Source organism: Equus caballus, chromosome 13 (assembly GCF_041296265.1).
Source record: "Equus caballus isolate H_3958 breed thoroughbred chromosome 13, TB-T2T, whole genome shotgun sequence".
NCBI lineage: Eukaryota > Metazoa > Chordata > Mammalia > Perissodactyla > Equidae > Equus > Equus caballus.
In genome coordinates, this window is record NC_091696.1 from 10,374,364 (window position 1) to 10,393,051 (window position 18,688).

An 18,688-nucleotide genomic window follows, 5' to 3' on the forward strand; every position below is an offset into this window, starting at 1 on the left:
AGTTAGCCTTAATTCTGCAGTTTACAGTTCAAAAACTGTCCACACATGCTGAGAAAGCTCAGAAGAAAAGAGTTCTCCAGAAGGCCTCATCACCGCAGAGGGAGCTGCTCCAGGAAGTGCCCCATTTAACAGCATTCCCAGCTTTTCCCAGATATTTTGAGGACAAAGATGATGATACATCACAGTGCGAAGCCTGCCCAGCCCTGCTTGGCTCGGGGGCCCCTCCTTGGTCATCCCGAGGCATTCTTCCTCTCTCTATTTCTTTAAAAATAAAAAATGAGCAAGCTCTGCCTCCCACCACCATTACTGCAGATTTCTTGCAAACCTCACACCACGGAATTATTTATCCGCCCACGTGTGGGCGGGGAGTATGAATTTTTGTAAATCCCTCAACGGTAAGAATACTCGATCAGAGTGAAACTGTCAGAGAGACGTTTCCAAACCATCCTTTTGGGTGGTTCCTCAAGTTAGTTTCATTGTGCGAATAGCAGCCAAACACTTATGTAGAGACGAAGTCACAAGACACTGAGAGGTTGAGTAACTTGCTGTTGTTATTATGATTACTCAACAGGCCCAGGCAGTGGGGCACGGCTGCGCTCCTCGCCACTACACTGTGTCACCCAGAACATAGGTCTCCCTCAACACAGAGAAGGGCTTCAGACAATGCTACCCTCACGCGCCGGTCACCAGCGCCGACACCTTCACTTCACCAGCCCGAACACCAGCATTTTGATTGTAGCCTTTTATCCCGTAGCCACCAGAGGTCGCTTTGACTCCAGTGGAAAGCTCCTCTTGATGCAAAGCAGCTGTGGCTTCAAGCAAAAGCTGGCCAGGTTTGAACTCTATTCAATTTAACACTCATGTAAAAGCTTCACTTTATACCAGGTACCATGAAGCACTTTTAGAGAAGCGTGAGCGACGTTGCTTACTAGGAAGTACCTAAGGAGAAGACACACCAAAAAGCTAAAACGCTATGCAAGTCACTGCAAAAACAATTGGAAGGAACATTGTAGAAATTGTGACTAGAGTCTGGAGTGTAGAGGCTCATCAGGACCGGCCGCTTGATTGAAATTTAAAAGATGAATAAGGGCCCGCCCGGTGGCATAGTGGTTAAGTTCGTGCACTCCCCTTCAGCGGCCTGGGGTTCACAGGTTCAGATCCCAGGTGCGGACCTAGCACTGCTCGTCAAGCCACACTGTGGCAGTGTCCCACATAAAATGGAGGAAGACTGGCACAGATGTTAGCTCAGGAACAATCTTCCTCAAGCAAAAAGAGGAAAATTGGCAACAGATGTTAGCTCAGGGCCAATCTTCCTCACCAAGAAATAAATAAATAAAAATAAAGGATGACTAAGATGGATTTGGGTCTGTGGGGAGGGAATGGCAACATCTTCCAGAAAACAGTGTGAACAAAATCACAAAGGAAGAATAATAGCAAGGCAGGTTCAAGGGGCATACCTGAGGATGAAGTCCCAAGTCCCAGGTTGGTTTCCAGACTGTTCCCTCCCTCCTCTGATAACCCAGCCAGTCGACTCTTCCTCTTCCATATGGCCTTCTAGTCCAGTTGGGCAAGTCTGATCTATGTCCCTGGAATAAGCTATGCTTTTATGTTATCCTTCACACCTCGGGCTGACAGGCTACAAGCCTAGAAAAGGCGGTGACATTGACCACGATGGGAAACCAGGCGATGGGCTGGTTTCAGGGGAGAGAGAAGGAAGGAACTCATTTTCGGCAAGTGAAGTTTGAGATGACAATGTTCAACTTGAGGATCTAATACACATTTATTCAGCCAATATCGGGTATCTGTATGTCTCAGGCACTGTGCTAGCCATGGTAGAAACAGCAAAGAGAAGACAGGGTTTTTTGGGGGATTTTTTGGGGTTTTTTTTCTGCTTTATCTCCCCAAATCCCCCTGGTACATAGTTGTAAATCTTAGTTGCAGGTCCTTCTAGTTGTGGTATGTGGGACGCTGCCTCAACGTGGCCTGACGAGCGGTGCCATGTCTGTGCCCAGGATCCAAACTAGCGAAACCCTGGGCCGCCGCAGCAGAGCACATGAACTTAACCACTCGGCTACGGGGTGGGTCCAGACAGTTTATCCTCTAGAAGGAAAAATAGATATTAAAAAATGTATTGTTATATGCAAAATTAGAATTGAGCATATTTTGGAGGAGAAGTAAGATTAAAATATCTTGAGTTGTTAAGCATGCATACCGATCATAATTGAAGCCAATGGACCAGCACTGTGCTGGGTGCTGTGGAGAAACAAAAGCTGAACAAGACACCGTTCCATGAAGAGTTTACACTCCAGCTGGAGAGACGAGGCCGACTGACATGTGCAGGCGATGGACAATACGTGATAACCAAGTTTACCAGTCAGAATTCTTAGTTCTGTTCTACCAGGGACAGAAACCAACTGTGGCTAACCGAAGCACAAAAGGAAACTGGGGAGCTCAGGGAATTGCCAGGAGCGCCAGAGATCCAGACGGAGGTCTCACACTTAGAGACAGCAGCCCGAATCACACCGGCGCCCCGGCCCCACCCCTCACTGGGCACAGGACGCTGGCATTGGTGCCACTCCTCTGGCACCCTAGGCTTTGATCCTCCGACCCTCTGCCAGAGTTTTATCCACCTTCCATCACCCCATCCGCACCTAATTCCCTCCTGAACCAAAGTCTGGGCGGGTGCCTGGATTGGCTGAGTCCAGCAGACAGGCCCATGCTGTGGGCGCAAAAGTGGCTGTGAAAGTGAATATCTGGGAATTTCAAATGCTACACTGGAGGTTGTGCTACCTCCTGCTAGACTCATAAGGTGGGGATTCCCAAACTCTAGAAAAGGGGGCTGGGGCCTGGGAGATGAAAAAGAATGGCAAATATCTACCACGGAAAGTATTCTAACTGTCAGAACTGTTAGGAACAGGATATGATAAGGTCCCAACTGCTCAGTAAAAGAAAGAAGTTAAAAAAAAAAAAAACAACAGAGATGGGGCCGGCCCCTGGCCGAGTGGTTAAGTTCGTGCGCTCTGCTTCGGCGGTCCTGGGTTCGCCGGTTTGGATCCTGGTTGTGGAGCTACGCACTACCCATCAAGCCATACTGTGGCAGCATCCCACAGAGAAGAGCTAGGGTGGTCTACAACTAGGATATACAACTATGCATTGAGGCTTTGGGGAGGGAAAAAAAAAAAGAGGAAGATTAGCAACAGATGTTAGCTCAGGGCCAATCTTCCTCACACACACACAAAAAACAGAGATGACCACAAATGACATCATCAGGGAACTTAAAGAATGTGCAAAAATTGGGTGCAGAGAGCATCACAAGAGGGAGAGGCACAGATCATAGAGATGAGAGGCTTCAGAGGCCATCTGGGCCAGCCCTCCAGCCACCGCCAGAACCACCGCCTCAACCAGAAGAGGGAAGGCTCGGGAGGTGTCAGCATGGTTTGTATCGTGACAGCACAAACACCATCCACACCTGTGAAAGAGAATTCACCTCTTCCTTTTCTACTTTTATATAAATGGCGACACTAATCCTCCAGGCTCATCTTCTTCTCTACTTCGATGAGATCTCCATGCCAGTGGATTGGCCCATTACAGGTCTCTCTTCAATTTATCCGTCTCCATTTCATCTTTGTTCCTAGATTCCCAAAATTGCCTCCTAAACGATCTCCCAGCTTTCCATTTGTCCTTTCAAATTGTTCCCGATATTACTATAAGATTAACTTTCTTAAAACTGTTTTTCACCAAGTCATCCCCCAGCTCAGACAACCATAACGACTCCCAATCGCCCACTTCATCAAATCTGAACTCATCTGCAGACACAGGCTGTACTGGACCCACTAACTCAGAGACTCTCTAAGTTCACTAACACTGAAGAAATCCAATTCACCGTCTTCTAACTAGATTAAACCACTTGAATTTTGCTATGATTCTCCATGAGCAAAACCCATATTTCTAACAATTCTCACATGCATCTTATCTTTCTTGCAGCAAGGCGTACCATGTTGAGACAGGGAATTCTAGAAAGTGTCAGCTTTCCAAGGAGTGTAGGAGTTTACATCTCAAGCTTCCAGACTTCCGCAGGCTGTTGCCTAGCTCTCTGCTTTACAGCTGTACCTCACTGCTCAGTACTTCCTTATGCACAACCTTCTCCTCTCCCCCCTGAGCAGATTTCTTTTCACTTGTTTTGTTTCCTGCCCTTCTTACACACTTCCATTCCTTCTTTTCATTCCATAATGATTTACCCTTTCCAACTCTAACAACTTGTTTTATTGATATTATTCTTGACCTTAAAAATAACACCGAGGTGGTTCAGCCAATGTCTATGCCATTGGCAACCTAAGGTATAGGTAGAGGAGAAAGAGAAATGAAAAAGAAAGGAAGAAGAGAAAGTGGCAGAGGAAAGAAGTTGGGAAAGGGAAATAATGATAATCGGTACTATTATCCAGGGTGTACAGTGTGCCAGATACTTTCTATACATCCTCGGAACAACCTTGCAAGGTCGGTATTGCTACCCTCAATTTTAAAATGAAGAAATAGAGGGTTACATGGCCCACCTGAGGCTATACATAAAGGTCAGAGACCAGATTGCATCCTAGGTGAATCAGGCCCACCCTCTTGCAACTACAGCCTATTACCTCCACAACAAAGAGTAAGAAAAAAAGAACATAGAGACAGGTAAGGCCGTACCAACGATTGCTTCAAGTGCGACTCAATAACAACAGCATCATTTATTACCAACAATTATCTAGAAATAGCCATTACATTTTCAGCATGACAATTTTTTTTCTCTTATCTTTCTATGCAAATCCCTCTCCTCTACAACACGGACATACACACAGGCATACCCACTCACACACGCACATCCTTAGCCAAAAAGCTCATATTACAATTTACGTCCTCTTCGTCCTTACACTCGTGTCTGGGTTACATGAGTCCCTTTTTAGTTTTGACCCATGCTAACCTTTTAAGATTATCTTTACTTCTTCCACTTTTGCTTTAATTCATGCTTCTCCCCCTTTTCCTTACATCAGCCCCTCCTTTTCTCTTTTATTTCTCATCTCCCTCATTACCTACACATTTCTCTTACTTTAAGAGTGTTGCATCTAGCAGGTTCTCAGTAGATATCTATTTTGAGCTCCATACTGTTCTCATGTCTGCCCCTCCTTGTCTTCGTCTTCCTCATCATTCCTCCTTCCCTACATCCGATTCCCACCCCGATTGCTCTCGATGGCCCACGCCCCTTCCATTAGTCCTCTCTGCTCCTCACAAACTCCACTGGTCATCCTATCCACCTCTCACCCCTTTTCCCGCCTTTTTCCCCCAAGATTCCAAAGCGCGAGGACCTCATTGTCCTCCTCCCCCCATCCTCCAACCGGCCCTCAAGGCTGCCTTGTTACCATGACGACAGAGCTACTCAAAGCTGAAGTCAAGGACCTGGTTGCCATGGCTTCCGCTTCTCCGCCTCCAGCCCCGCCCGCGCGCCTGGCAGCGTTGCGCCTGCGCAGTACGCAACGCGAAGGGCCTCGGGGCCGGGGCGGGGCTTCAAGGGAGAGGGAGGGAAGCCGGAGAAAGGATAAAAAAGGGAGCGGAGCTGGCGCCTACGGTGGCCGAAGAGGGACGCGCCGAGCCGGAGGCTGCAGGATGGTAGGCTGTGCGAAGGAGGGAGGGGAGGGGGAAGCGAGGGGCGTGGGCTGCACCTGCGGGGGTCCTTGGGGGCCGCCCTCGGTGGGCGCCGCTCTCTCTTCCTCCGGTCCGCAGAGGCCCTCACTTACCTGGGCGGGTGGGCGAGCCGGTCTCGGAGGGAAGAGCAGCTGGAAGTGGCTTTAGGGAGAAGGGGCGGGAGGGGGCGCATTTGTGGGGCGAAAGCGGGGGACTAGGGGGCCGGGGGACCGTCCCGAGCCGGGGAGAGCGCGCGGGATGAGATCCAGGGGGTCCCGACCACTGCCGCAGGGAAGTCGCCCCAGGAATCGGGGCGCGGGGGCCTGCTGGCCGAGGGAGGCAGCGAGGTCGCGGGTCAGCAAGACCCTCTGTCCCCCTCCAGCCCTGAGTGGAGCGGCGGCCTGCGGGGAGAGCGGCGTGTGGGAGGGGATAGTTTCCAGGTCCGAGAGTGGATGTCCCGCCTCGGGCTGTCGCCCTGCTCTCTCAGAGGCTGGGCTGAGGTGGGAGAGCCAGGTGGGCTCGAGGTCTCGCTCTCGGGGAGCTCGGCTTTGGATCCCCTGCTCCGGTGCTCTTCACTCTCCGCCCCCCATCCCATTCTCTTTCCGGAACCCAGGCCTTCCGTCTTCCTGCTTGCCCCCGCCCCCATCTTAGACAAGCCGGGCTCCTAGGCGCCCCTCTGTTGCCCTCCCGCCAAGCTAGGAGAGCTTCCCCTTCCCCGCCACCGAAAAACCCAAGAATTCTGATCTTTACTAAATTAGTACTGTTCCACACACCCAGGGAGTCCAGCCCTGGTCGTGTCTATGGAGAGGAGAGCCGCAGGGACAAGGAGATCACTCCGGGACGTGTCCTGGACCCCCTGGAACGGGGAAGCTGGGCTGCGCAGGGTAGAGAGGGCTCTGCACGCCTCCCCTCTCTACCCAGCTTGCGCTTTGTCCCACAGACATTCTCTGGGGGAGCCACCGTGGATGGCCGTGTCCTAACTGAGGAACTGAAAGGGAAATTGGGCACCTGGTATCTGAGGAGGAGTGTGTGCCTAGCAGGAGGCACCCTAAAAGGAAGAAAAGAGAGAAATATCAGTGGCCAAATGCCTAGATGGCTGAGGAGAGAGGAGGGTGAAATCTGGGGGTCCCAATACCGTGTACTAAAGTGAAGGATACCCCTGGGCATAGGACTCGCATTGGAGGGCACTGTATTGGGGACATCAGCAAGGGTGTATGGCTAGGATGGGGCAGAGAATTGAGGTAGCTTCTTAAGCAACAAATATTCGATTTCGGTGTGTCAGATAGAGGGAGCATGAAAGGAAGCAGACATCTCTTTGACATCAGCTATGGCTGCTTGTCGCTGTTCGAGGCATTTTACTTAGCTTTGGAAAACAGGGTCAGGAAACAGGAGGTCAGGGAATCGTAATAGTGATACCTAATGTGTTACAGTGCCAGGCGCTGTTGCATATATCGACTCATTTAGTCCCTCCTAACAACGTTGTAAGGTGGGTGCTTGTATTATCTCCATCTTACAGACCAGGAAACCGAGGCCCAGAGACATAAAGTAATTGCCCAAGTCAGATTACTCAATAGTAGAGCCAGGATTTGAACCCAAATGACAGACTCAGAAGCTCTGACACCCCCCAGAAGGTAGGGCACCTGTTGGTGGGAATACTCAGAGTTGACAGCAAGGGCTGATTCTGGAAGAAAGTAGGAGCTTTGAGTAGAGAGGAGTTAGATGGGACAAGTCTGGGGCTCTGTGTTTATGGAGGAAACAAACCCAGAGAACCAAATCTCTGACCCTCGGCTCTGTCTCTCCACCCCCCGCCCCCACCCCAGATGCGATTCATGCTGCTGTTCAGCCGGCAGGGGAAGCTGCGGCTGCAAAAATGGTACCTGGCCACATCGGACAAGGAGCGAAAGAAGATGGTTCGGGAGCTTATGCAGGTGGTTCTGGCTCGAAAGCCCAAGATGTGCAGCTTCCTGGAGTGGAGGGACCTCAAAGTTGTCTATAAGAGGTGACTCAGACCTGCCTGGATGCTGCTCGAGTGGGGTCTGGCAGTGGGTTCAAATGGCTGAGTGATAAGCGGTCCCCTGGGGCGGGGAGAGCTGGGAGCTAAGGACGTCTGGAGGGCTGTGAACTCCAGCTTCCTGTACTTTCCAAACTCGCCTTGAAAAAACTCTGTTCCCACCTGGTTCTGCTCAAGCCTGACACCCACTTCATGCACATACCTCTGTCCCAAAGGCCCTGTCTTGTCCCTTGTACATGTTCCTTGCTTCGATAGTCATGGATCCTGTGCTGCTTTTCCCAACACACACGCACACCCTTTCCATTTCCTTCTCTGAGCAGGTGAATTAGTTGGCTCAGGTTTTTGCTGAGTCAAACCGAACAGGTCAGAGGGCAAGAGGGAAAGCGCTTGCGTCTTTGCCTGTGTTTGGGAGAGGCCCTGAGAGGCAGAGTGAGTTACTGTTTACTATTTGCATGCCCTGGGGCCACCTGGCCTCTGTCCAATAGGGGCCCAGACCCTGAGCTGGGAATGAGGAGAAATGGGAGGTTTGAGCCCAGAAAGCCTGGGTCCTGAAGCAGGCCCAGCAGCCCTCCCAGCTGTCCCTCATGTGCCGCTGTCTTCAGATATGCCAGCCTCTACTTCTGCTGCGCCATCGAGGGCCAAGACAATGAGCTCATCACGCTGGAGCTGATCCATCGATATGTGGAGCTCCTGGACAAATACTTTGGCAGCGTAAGTCTCCCCACCCACCATACTCGGCAATCCCCTCTTTGTCCAAACTCTGGGCCCTTCGAGTCTCTGCCTGGAAGACTCAGGGGAGAGGTGAAGTTGGAGCAATGAGAGCAGTAATTAATCTCCCTCTTTAAGCCTTAAGCCTATTAGCCATGCCCCTTAATCAGCCCTGGGGAGGAGAGTGGGGACCAGAATCTGCCACTCAATCAGTCCATCTAGAACTCAGCTCAGACTTCACAAGAACAGAGGCCGAGTTGACATTTTATCAGTGGTTCCTGACCTTGACTTTGCATTGGAATCTTCTGGAGAGTTTTTTAAAAATAGCAATGCCAGATCCCACCCCCGGAGCTTCTATGTTAACTGATCTGCGATACAGCCGGGGCATTGGCAGTCAGCTCAGATCTTAGCTGAGGATTAGTAATAACTCCATAATTTGTATTCCACTGAGCAATTTACAGAGTGTTTTCAGGTTCTTTTGTTCGTTCCTCATTCTGTCCTGTGAGTAGGTGTTGGTATCTCCATTTTTGGACGAGAAAACTGAGACTCAGAGAAATTGAATGACGTGTACATCTTGCTGGTTAGTGGTAGAGCCCTGCTTGGAAGTCAGGTCTTTTACCCCATGATCCAAAATCTCCTCATTCTCTGTCCCACAGTGCCTAGGGAGGGAGGCTAGCCCAGCCTCTGGTCGGAACAATGTCACAGATTTGGGGGCTGAAGACAACAGGAGCTACAATCAAGGGTAGATTAGAGCAACTGATATTTCATGATTAAAGAGAAAGAGGCTAGAGAAGGAAAAGGAAAAGCTGAGCCATGCAGTAATGCCTAGGAGTTGGGAGGACATAGACCTGGGACAAGAGCCTGACGTGGGAGGAGTAGTCATAAGAAGACCGTGTTGCCTTGATGAGAAAAGAGGTGGGGCGGCTGGGGTGCAGGTGGGGCGGGAATGCACCTCGACGCTCAACTGCCTTCCCCGCCTCCGCCCAGGTGTGCGAGCTGGACATCATCTTCAACTTTGAGAAGGCCTACTTCATCCTGGATGAGTTCTTGATGGGGGGTGATGTCCAGGACACCTCCAAGAAGAGTGTGCTGAAGGCTATTGAGCAGGCAGACCTGCTCCAGGAGGTATGGGCCCGGGACAGGGAGGAGGAAGAGGACCCAGGCAGAGGGTGCCCTCTCTACCCTGGACACCTTGCCTGCCGGCCCCAGCTGCCCTCTTCTTGCCGACAAAGGGGCCCCCCTCCCTGTGTTATCTGGCCCCCATGGCGCCCCGTTGACCAGCTTGCCCTCCAGCCCTGACTGCTCAGGGTGGGAGGTCGGGGTGACCAGTTCTCCCTCCTTCTCCTGAGACCCAAGGGATCTCGTCTCCCTTGTCACACATTTCTCTTGGCATCTAGGATTGCCCAGAGAATTGGAGAAGGGGCACCTGACAGATAATTCTTTTCTTCCCTGGTATCTTCCCCTCTTTTTTTTTTTTTTTTGTTAACACACACATACTCAAAAGCCTCTGCTGCCCAGAAGCAAAAGGCTATGGGCATTTGGGGGTGGGGCAGAGGGCGCCCGGCTGTTCATTCTCCCTGCTTATCTGGTGCCCCCACCCTCGCCCCATTACTGCCTGCCCCCTCTCTGCTGTGCCACTGCTGAGACTTGGTGCAGGAAGATGAGTCACCGGAATCTGCAGTGACGAGCAAGCCGGCCTGAGCTGGCTCTGAGGAGGGGGAGAGATGGGGGACTCATCTCTGCAGTGGGAGAAAGGGCAGGATTGAACTCGCCACCTCACTGGTCCAGCTTCCCCTTCACACACACACACACACACACACACTCACTCACACTCACACTCTCACTCACATTCACACTCTCACTCACTCCTGTTCCTGGTGCCCTGCTCAGACCCTAATGACTCACCTTTCTGCTGTTGGGTTCACCTTCCCTCAGGGACCTGATGCCAACCTCTTACTCTCTCCCCCCTTCTGAGAAAAGGACCCAGCCATTGCCACCCCCCAGCCCTCGGAAAGCGGATGTCCCAGCCCCCAGTCCCAGCTTTACTCCCTTCCCCCTCAAGGACGGAGCTGAGCCCCCTGGTCACCAAGCTTCTGGCTTGGGATGCTCTGGGTGGTGGTAGACTCAACCTGGACCCCCCTTCTTGCTACAAGTTGGCTGTGGAGGGTGGTCCCGGGAGGCTGGGGAGCTCCTCCGAAGGGTGCCCAGCTGCTCCAGCCTCGGGCTCATGTTGACTTCTCCCCGCCCCCGTCTCTCTGTGCCTCCCCGACTCTGACCGTCCTTGTGATGACTCTCATCTTGCCCACCTTCCCCTCCCTCATCCCTCCCTCATTCCCTGCCTGCCTCTCCTGGTGTCTCTGCCTCACCCTGTCTGTCTCTGCCTTAGGAGGACGAGTCGCCGCGCAGCGTGCTGGAGGAGATGGGTCTGGCCTAGCCCTGCCCGGGCCGCGTGGAGATGCGGGGAGCCGGTGGAGAGGCAGGGCCTGAGTGGCCCTTTGCTCGGAGGGAGCCACCTGCCCCTCCTCTGCTGCCTCACCTTCTTTTGGAGCGAGCTGTGGGCTCAGGACCCTCCAACATTCCCTCCCTCCACCCCAGACCTCTTGTTTCCCCTTTTCCCACCGAAGGTTTTAGGAGCTAGGAGGTAGGAAAATGTGACCAAGACGGGGGTGCTATTTGGCTTTCATTCCCTGCCTTTGAAGAACTAATATGACCCCCAACTTCCTCCCATCCCTTAGAACTGTAAATATATAAATACATCAGGTTAAAGGGGAAAGGTTTTCAGGGCTCCTCTCTGCTCCCTGCCCCGTAACCTACCTCCACCCCTCCCCGCAGCCAGCCAGGGCAGCTTCTCTGCCCAGGAGGGGGGCTTCCGTGTAGTGAGAGAGAAGTCCTTTCCCCTTCCCGGCCCCCTCCCCTTCCTTCCTGGCTGCAATGGGGCCTCTGTCCAGTGTGGGGGAGGAACAACATAGTTAATTTTTTTCTAACCTTGCCACTCTGAGGGAAGGGAGGATTGGGGGAGGGGCAGGCTTTATGGGAGACTGGGCCCCGTGCCTCCTTCACTCCGAGTTCTGGGTGAGGCAGGAGCTAAGGGGGTGGGGTGGGGGAAGTGTCTGACTTTTTTTCCTTTCCTCTGAAATAAAAGGAAAAGCATTTCTGGACTTTGCCTGCCTTAGGCTCTGTGGAGGCAGGCAGGGCAGCTGGGATCAGCAGGGGAAGGGAACACAGCCCATTCGACTCTTCCCGGAACGAGGGTTGCCAGATTGAGCACCAAAAAACCCAGGGGACACCCAGTTCTATTTGTGTGATAACGAATCATTTTTTTAGGATGAAGGTGTCCTTTGCAAGCGGATCAGTTGTTTATCTGGAATGCAAATCTGAAATACAGGTGTCCTGTATTTTTTGTGGCAGCCCTACCCCAAATACATTGGCAAGCTCAATGCCTCTCTGACCACGGTGGTGTCTCTGGCTCCCTGAGGTGCCTTCAGCCAGTGAGGAGCAACGCCTGGGCCTGGGGACCTGGTGTCATCCTCTGAGGTTTCTTTGTGGCAGATTTCATTCACCTGGTCTAGTTTTGCTTAGGGAGGAGACTCAGGAGTTCAAGGGTATACCCCACACTCTGTGCTTAGAAAAGGGTTGACAAGTGGCTAAAACCAGGATGTTTCTGTAGCTGTCGAGCCCTGCTCCCCATATTTCTTGTGAAGTGCGTGAGGCCAGGGAATTGAGGGAGCAGTAAGGGATGCCGGTGGAGGAGGTAGAACAGGGCCCTGCGGGGAGCCACCAGCGCTGTCTACGTGGCTGGGGATCACAGAAAAAAGAACCTAGGTGGCCCAGGACTGTAGCATCTCATCCACTCGGCATCCCTCTGCCAGGCCTGGAAGTGGAATTGGGGTTTCTTCATGGTTTTGAGCCTATCCTACCCCCAAGTACGGCCTGAAGTGCTCTGCCACTCACTCCTAGCTTTTGGGCAGATGGCCATTGGGACTGGCGCTTCCATCACCGCCCCTTGGGAAGGACCACGCAGGCCCAAGGGGACGGGTGAATAACCGAGAACACAGTCCTAATAAAATAGTCACTTTTATTTCTTAGCAAAACTATTTCCTCCGTGAGGGGTATTTACAACAGAGAAGGGAAAGGGGAGTAAATTCACAGCCATCGGGAGGCGGTGGAGAGGCTCCTGGAGGCCCAAAGGGCCGGAGACGGACACACTTCTTCACACAATTAAGTGGAACTGCTTTTTCCAGTTTCGGACAGGGACGTCCCAAGAGGGACTAGGGGGACAGGGCCCCGTTGGGGGAGGGAACTCGCACAGACCACCTGCCCGCCTGGGCTGGCCCCGGGACACCCGTGAGTGAGTTTGGGGAGTTCGGGCTTCCAACCGGGTAGACGTCTGAGAGGTCCCGGCACGGCCCGGGGGCGGGGCGGCCCGCGGGCGGAGGGGGCGGGGGCGGGGCCCGGTGGCGGCCGAGGGCGGGGCCGGGGCGCATGCAAACACCGAGAGGGGCGAGGAACGACACGGAGGGGGGTGGCGGCGCGCGCGCAGCGGCGGCGGCGGCGCGCGGGGGCGGGGCCGGGGTCGGTCACGGGCGCCGGAGCAGCACGTGCTCTATGTAATTCTCCAGCTCTTCCTGCTCCTGCAGCCGGCGTTCCTCGGCCTCCGCCTCCTCCTGCGCGCGCCGCGCCTGGGCCTCCCGCCCGGGATAGTGGTGCAAAGGCGGCAGGGCGTGGTGGTAGTGCCGGCGGCGCGAGGCAGCGGGCGGCTGCAGTGTCCGCGGCCGGATGTAATTGGGAAAAGGGTGGTAGGGCCCCGGGGGAAACCCCTCGTCCTCCTCGCGATCCCAGGGCGGGAGCACCTCGTTCCAGTCGGGCAGCTCGTCTCGAGCGGGGGCGGGGGCGGGGGGCGGGGGCTGCGGGGAGCGGACATGGGTAGGGATGGGGGCTACCCGGGGGGGTGGCACGGGCTCAGGAGGGGCGTTCTTCTTCCGCTTCCGCTTCTCCTCCACCTCCTCGATGATGCTGACCACGTCGTCCGCTGGCAGGTGGAGTTTGGTGGACAGCTCAATGAGGCTATCGATCGTCTGCGGGTCCATCTCTTCGTCGTCGTCCTCCTCCTCCCCGCCCTCCTCTGCCCCCTCGGCCTCCTTCCGTCGGTGGCCGGGTGTCTCCTCCTGGGAGCGCTTGTCCTCGGCTCCGGCTTCCCCGTCCTCCTCCTCTGCGAACAGTAGCGCGTTCTGCCGCGCCCTCTCCGCCTCCTCCGCCTCTGCCTCCGCCTCCGCCGCCTCCTCATCCTCTTCCCCCACCCTCTCCTCCCCGCCGCGTCTCTCCTGCTCCGCCTCCTCCTCCTCCCTCTCGCTTTCTCGCTCCTCCTCCTGCTGCAGCCCCCGACCCCCTAGGCCGCGCTGCCGGGCCCCGCCCTGCAGCAAATACTGGAGCAGCAGGTCGGAGGCGAGGTCGGCCAGCCGTTCTTCCTGGGCCGCGGCCTGCCGTGTGGCCTCAGCCTGCCGCCGCCCGGCCTCTACCTGCGCCAGCCCTTGCTGTAGAAGGCGCTCCCCCGCCTCGGAGCCGCCCAGGAGTGAGCTCTCCGGCCGGCGCGCCTTGGGGAAGGGGGCGCCCAGGCCTTGGTACGCCTTGGACAGGGGTGCCAATGCCTCGCCTAGGTGTGTTTTGGGGGAGGACACTCCTTCCCCGAACTGGTGGGCTTCGGGAAGGGCCCCGCTCTCGGGCATTCGCGCCTGGAATTGCGTGGAAGCGGGGGGCGGCAGGGGCGCGCGCTCCGGGACGCGCGCCTGGAACTCTCCCCAGGAAGCGCGCCACACGCGCTCTGGTCCGGGGCTCTCCAGATTGACTCGGGTCAGCGTGTGCGTGCGAGTTTCCGTCTCTGCTGCCGCCGTCTCTTGCTGGCGCTTGGCGCTGCTCGGACTGAAATCACGCAGTTCCTGGAGCAGAGAGGCTAGCGCCTCGAGCTCCTCAGAAGGGTCGCCCGCCTCAGGACCATTCTCCTGAGTCTGAGGGCGAGGCGGGCCCGCGGGCGCTTGGGTCTCTGGCGCCGGGAGGCTGTGGGTCTGGCTGCGCACGGTCTCGGTCAGCAGAGCTTCTGCTGCTTCTTCCGCTGGCCCCTGCTGGGAGCTGCCCGGCGCCGGGGGTGAGGCCGGGCGGTCGAGTGCCTGCAGCAGCACCGCGGCCAGCGCCCGGGGATCCACACCCTGGAAAAGCTCTCCCTCCTCCTGCGGCTCTGAATTTCGAGCGGCTCGGACCTCTGGGGCGCTACCATCCTTCGACCCGGGCACTGCGTCCTTAGCTACCTGCTCTTTATGCTCAGAGCTGAGAGGAGGTGGCTGCGCCTCAGGACGCCCCGGGGGCGCTGCTCCCAACCCCTTGATCAGTAGAAGGAAGCAGAAGAGGGCGGAAGCCGGCAACCTGAGCGATTTCATGACCAAGGGACTGCCGGAGACTGTGAAAAATAGAAGGGGCCAAAAAAAGAGAGGATTTCTGTAAGCATTTTCCGCTCTCTGTTTCTATATTCCCTTCCCCCACCTTGAATCAGAAAATCCGGGGCTTCCCTGATCCCCCCTAACCTTACCCAGAAGAGGGACGTGAGGAGCAAAGGAGGAAGATGTTGTGCCGATCTCTGGAGTCGTGTAAATGGGAAAACGCCCGCAACCCTCGCTCCCCCAGTGCCTCCTCGCCCCCTTCTCTGAGCCATCTAACTGCCAGCGCCCACATACTAAGCAGCAAGGATAGGGGAGAAAAATCTCTGCTCCCTCCCCACAGGACTCCCCGGATGGTGCGTGGGCGACTTCAGCAGCAAGAGAAACGCGGCGACTCCCCCATTTACCAGGGACCCTTGCCGGGGGCTCCCCGCTGTGTTTTCAACACCCCCATCTGGGAGGAGAGAGAACCCTCCCTCACGCCCAAGACTGCCGACGGTTTGAGGGACGGACATCAGAGTATTTACCAGCTGGTGTCACGACGCGGGAGGTGGAGAGGAGGGTCGGGGTGGGGGGGTAGGGACAGGGGAAGATCGGGATGCGTCCGCCTCGGTTCCGAGCGGTGGCTAGGATTCGAGCGACGGTCGAGGTCGGCGTCCAGTGGGCTGGGCTCAGCTGGGTCGGCGCAGCTCCAGGAGGCTCGCTCGCTCCGGCTTCAGCACGCTGGACAGCGCCCGCGTCGCTGCCTCTTTATAAAGGAGAGCGCGCGCGGTCACGTGGGCTCGCCCCGCCCCATTGACGTCAATGTTCATTCATGGGGAAGCGGGCGGGCGCCTAGAGGCGGGAGGACGCCCAGCGATTGGAGGACGCCTTTCTCTCCCGGCCCGCGCCTGCGCGCTGGGGTCTTCGGCTGGAGGGGCGTGCGCTAGCCGAGCACCGGGAAACGAATGAATGAATGAATGAATGAAATGCCAAGGCGGGAGGGGCAGGGGGCTACGAATGAATGAAGGAGGGACAAGGAGAAAAGGATGAATGAATGAATGGGAGAATGAATGGAAGAGTGGATGCAGAGGCGCTGGAAGGCGGGAGGGTGGGTTACAGAGCAACTTGCAGCGGCGGGAGACCGTCGCTGAGCGGAATAGGATGGGGGCATTCCCAGCGTCTGACTGGGCACCAGCAGGAGATCCATACTGGGGAGGGGGTCGGGTTCCTCATCCCCTGACCTCACGGTCCATGGGGAACACGCCCAAGGACAGCGTGAACCTGAGAGGAGGGACCGGCGCCTGCGGGCGCTGTCGTGGATCTGCGGTGCGGGGTGCCGGCCCTGGGCCGGGGCAGATGGGTGGATCGTGCGGTTTTGCTAATCCCGTCGGAAAGGGTCCAAGTCAGAAGAGAAAGGGGAAAGATTGAGGATGTGTGTGCTTCTGTGTCTTGTCTGTTCACGGTCAGTGCGTGACTGGAGAAAAAGGTGTGTCTGTCCTTCTGTCCAGCTGACTCTGTAGCGTATGTTGGTGCCCCCGCTGTGCCCCTTTTCAGTTCACCTCTCCCCATCCTCCTGCTTCTTTCCTTACTGCTGCTTCCCCCCCAAAGGACATTTGGAGGGCAAGAGCAAACCAGGTGGGGAGGGGGTTGTGCAGGTGGGGAGGGTGACAACTCCAGCTCTCTCCGCCGCTTAAAGGGAAGGTTTGACAGAGATGCGGGGGGGTGGGGAGTGAAGGGGAAGCGGTGGGTTTGCAGCATCAGTGATTGCCCCTCTCTGACACCAGACCCCTCCTCCGTATCTCCTGCCAGAAGGTTGGGGCTGGGGGCTTGGACAGCTAGAGGTTCTGGGGGTGGGGTGGGGGGAGATGACGCACAGATTGCGCAAAGAGAATCCATCAACGAGCCGGGTCCAGTGAAGGGAGACCAGCCGTGGGCGGGGGGTTGGGGGAGGACGGAAATGGGGAGGGGGCAGGGGAGAGGAGAGAGAGGCAAGGGGAGCAGCCACTGCAGGAATGAAGGGGAGGGAGGGAAGCTGGAGGGGGCTGCGGTGCAGGCAGAGAGCTGTGCGGGGGCGTGGGCAGGGAAAGGGGGGAGTGACAATGACACACGCCAGACACACAAGAACTGCGGACACAGAGGTGCCCGTGGGCACACGCAGGGCACCCGCACCCTAAGGCTCTGGAAACCGGGATCAGGGCTGATTGTCAGGGGCTCAGAGACTCGTTCAGAGCCAGTGCTCAACCCCCTCCTCATCTCTTCCTAGCACTGACCCTCATTCTCCCCCATCTCTCTTCTCTCTCTCTCTCTCTCTCTCTCTCTCTCTCTCTCACACACACACACACACACACACAGACTCACGTGCTTTCCCTCTACAGCCAGCAGTGGCTTCTCGGTTCCATCAGTGGCTCGACTTTCCCAGAAGAAAGCCCATCAGCTCTGCGGGGAAAGAGGTGGGGAGGAGTGGAGAGAGGCAAGAGAGAAGAGCTGGGGGCAGGAGAGGGAGGAAAGAAGGAAGGAATCTGGAACAGGTAGAAGGAACAGGCTAAAGGAGAAAGATAAAAAACTGAGAACCAAGGGGACTGGAGATGCCAAAGAAGGGAAGGAAAAGACAGGGCAGCAGACCCCTCAGCAGTGCCTCACCACCCGCCCCCCCCAACTATCTAGACCTTCTCCTGGCCATGTGGGCTCCCTTCATTTCTCTTCCTCCCCCTCCCCATCTCCCCTGCATCTTCCCAGTCGGGTTACCAAGAGCAGTGGAATGAGGAGGGGGTCACGTTACCTTCCTGAGGAGGATGAATCAGAGAGAGATGGCTCAGACATCTGGAGAGGGGGAGGGGAAGCCGTCCAAGAGAGAAGGCAGCGGAGAGGGAGGGCAGGCTGAGCGGCTGATGGGGCTAAGAGACCAAGTGTGAGATGAGGGAAGATAGACACATAGAAAAACTGTTTGTGTTCCTGTGGGCTTGTGTGTGTGCACACGCACCTGTGTGTGCATGTACATGCATGTGCATGTGTGTTTGTGTGTGTACAGAGATTAATGATACATATGGGGGAAAGAAAAAGAAAAGGAATTGAGAAGACTGTTTATTTAATCAGATTGAGAGTGGATGGGCACGGGAGTGTTCCAATTTAAATATGTAATCTTCTCTTCCACTCTGTGTGGCTGTGTTTTTGCCTATTTCCAGGTGTCTGTGTGTGAGTGAGTGTGTGTGTTCTGATCCCTCCTGAGTGCCTGTATACCTGGTCGGTTGGGAGCACATCCAGTCCAGGCATCTGCTGGTGTCTGAAAAATGTGCCCAGCTTGGCGTGACAATAATGTGTGTGTGTGTGTATGTCTTTGTGGGTCCTTCCATGCCTGTTGGTATATGTTAGAGATTATGTGGACTTCTGTGTACTTTGATCTTTCCTGCCCCTCCCCCACATCCACCTTTTTCTTTAGATTTCTGTGCCCTAAAGCCTCAAGATCCAAGTCACTCATCCGCAGCCCCCAAGTTTGGGTCTTTGCCCTTGTTTTCAGAGAGTTCCCCCATTTCTCCATTCTTCCCCAGCTCCCCACCCCTTCCTTCCTCTGCTCTAGCCCAGAAGCCCAAGGGAGCTTCTCAGAAAGTGACATCCCAAGAGTCTCAATATCATGGAGTAGGGGAGGGGGCAGCAAGGTGGAGGCCGGGTTCCAAGGGCAACGGGCTTGGTGATTCCCCAGTCTGGATCTTGACCTCTCTTGTCTGCATAGTCTCTGAATCTCTGGGTCTGTTTTTGCCTCTCTCCATCCCAGTTCCCTACCTGGGGCATCTCATTCACACACATCCCACCTCTCGGAGATATGCTGTGCCCCTTATACCCTGCTGCCTCTAGGGGCTTCTGGAAAACAGCTGGACTGGGGACAGGTTCCTGGGACTGGGGAGAGAAGGGA

The 18,688-nt window shown here is 55.5% G+C and overlaps 2 protein-coding genes across 3 annotated transcripts; one reads left to right on the plus strand and one right to left on the minus strand.

Moving 5' to 3' along the window:
• Nucleotides 1-5,415: 5,415 nt before the first annotated feature.
• On the plus strand, nt 5,416-11,532 carry AP1S1 (adaptor related protein complex 1 subunit sigma 1). Its single transcript, XM_005598663.4, has 5 exons — nt 5,416-5,640; nt 7,476-7,654; nt 8,269-8,377; nt 9,362-9,499; nt 10,761-11,532. The coding sequence occupies exons 1-5, from the start codon at nt 5,440-5,442 to the stop codon at nt 10,806-10,808; spliced, it is 675 nt and encodes a 224-aa protein (XP_005598720.4). The 5' UTR covers nt 5,416-5,439; the 3' UTR covers nt 10,809-11,532.
• A 903-nt stretch (nt 11,533-12,435) lies between these two features.
• Nucleotides 12,436-15,541, minus strand: VGF (VGF nerve growth factor inducible). Of its 2 annotated transcripts, none has more exons than XM_001916011.6 (2): nt 15,327-15,541; nt 12,436-14,822 (listed from the first exon to the last, which is right to left on the minus strand). In XM_001916011.6, exon 2 carries the CDS (start codon nt 14,800-14,802, stop codon nt 12,952-12,954), a length of 1,851 nt encoding a protein of 616 aa, XP_001916046.3. In that variant the 5' UTR covers nt 14,803-14,822; nt 15,327-15,541; the 3' UTR covers nt 12,436-12,951. The 2 variants fall into 2 exon arrangements, with proteins under 2 accessions (XP_001916046.3, XP_023511147.1); XM_023655379.2 differs by lacking the exon at nt 15,327-15,541 and adding an exon at nt 14,952-15,092.
• Nucleotides 15,542-18,688: the final 3,147 nt, after the last annotated feature.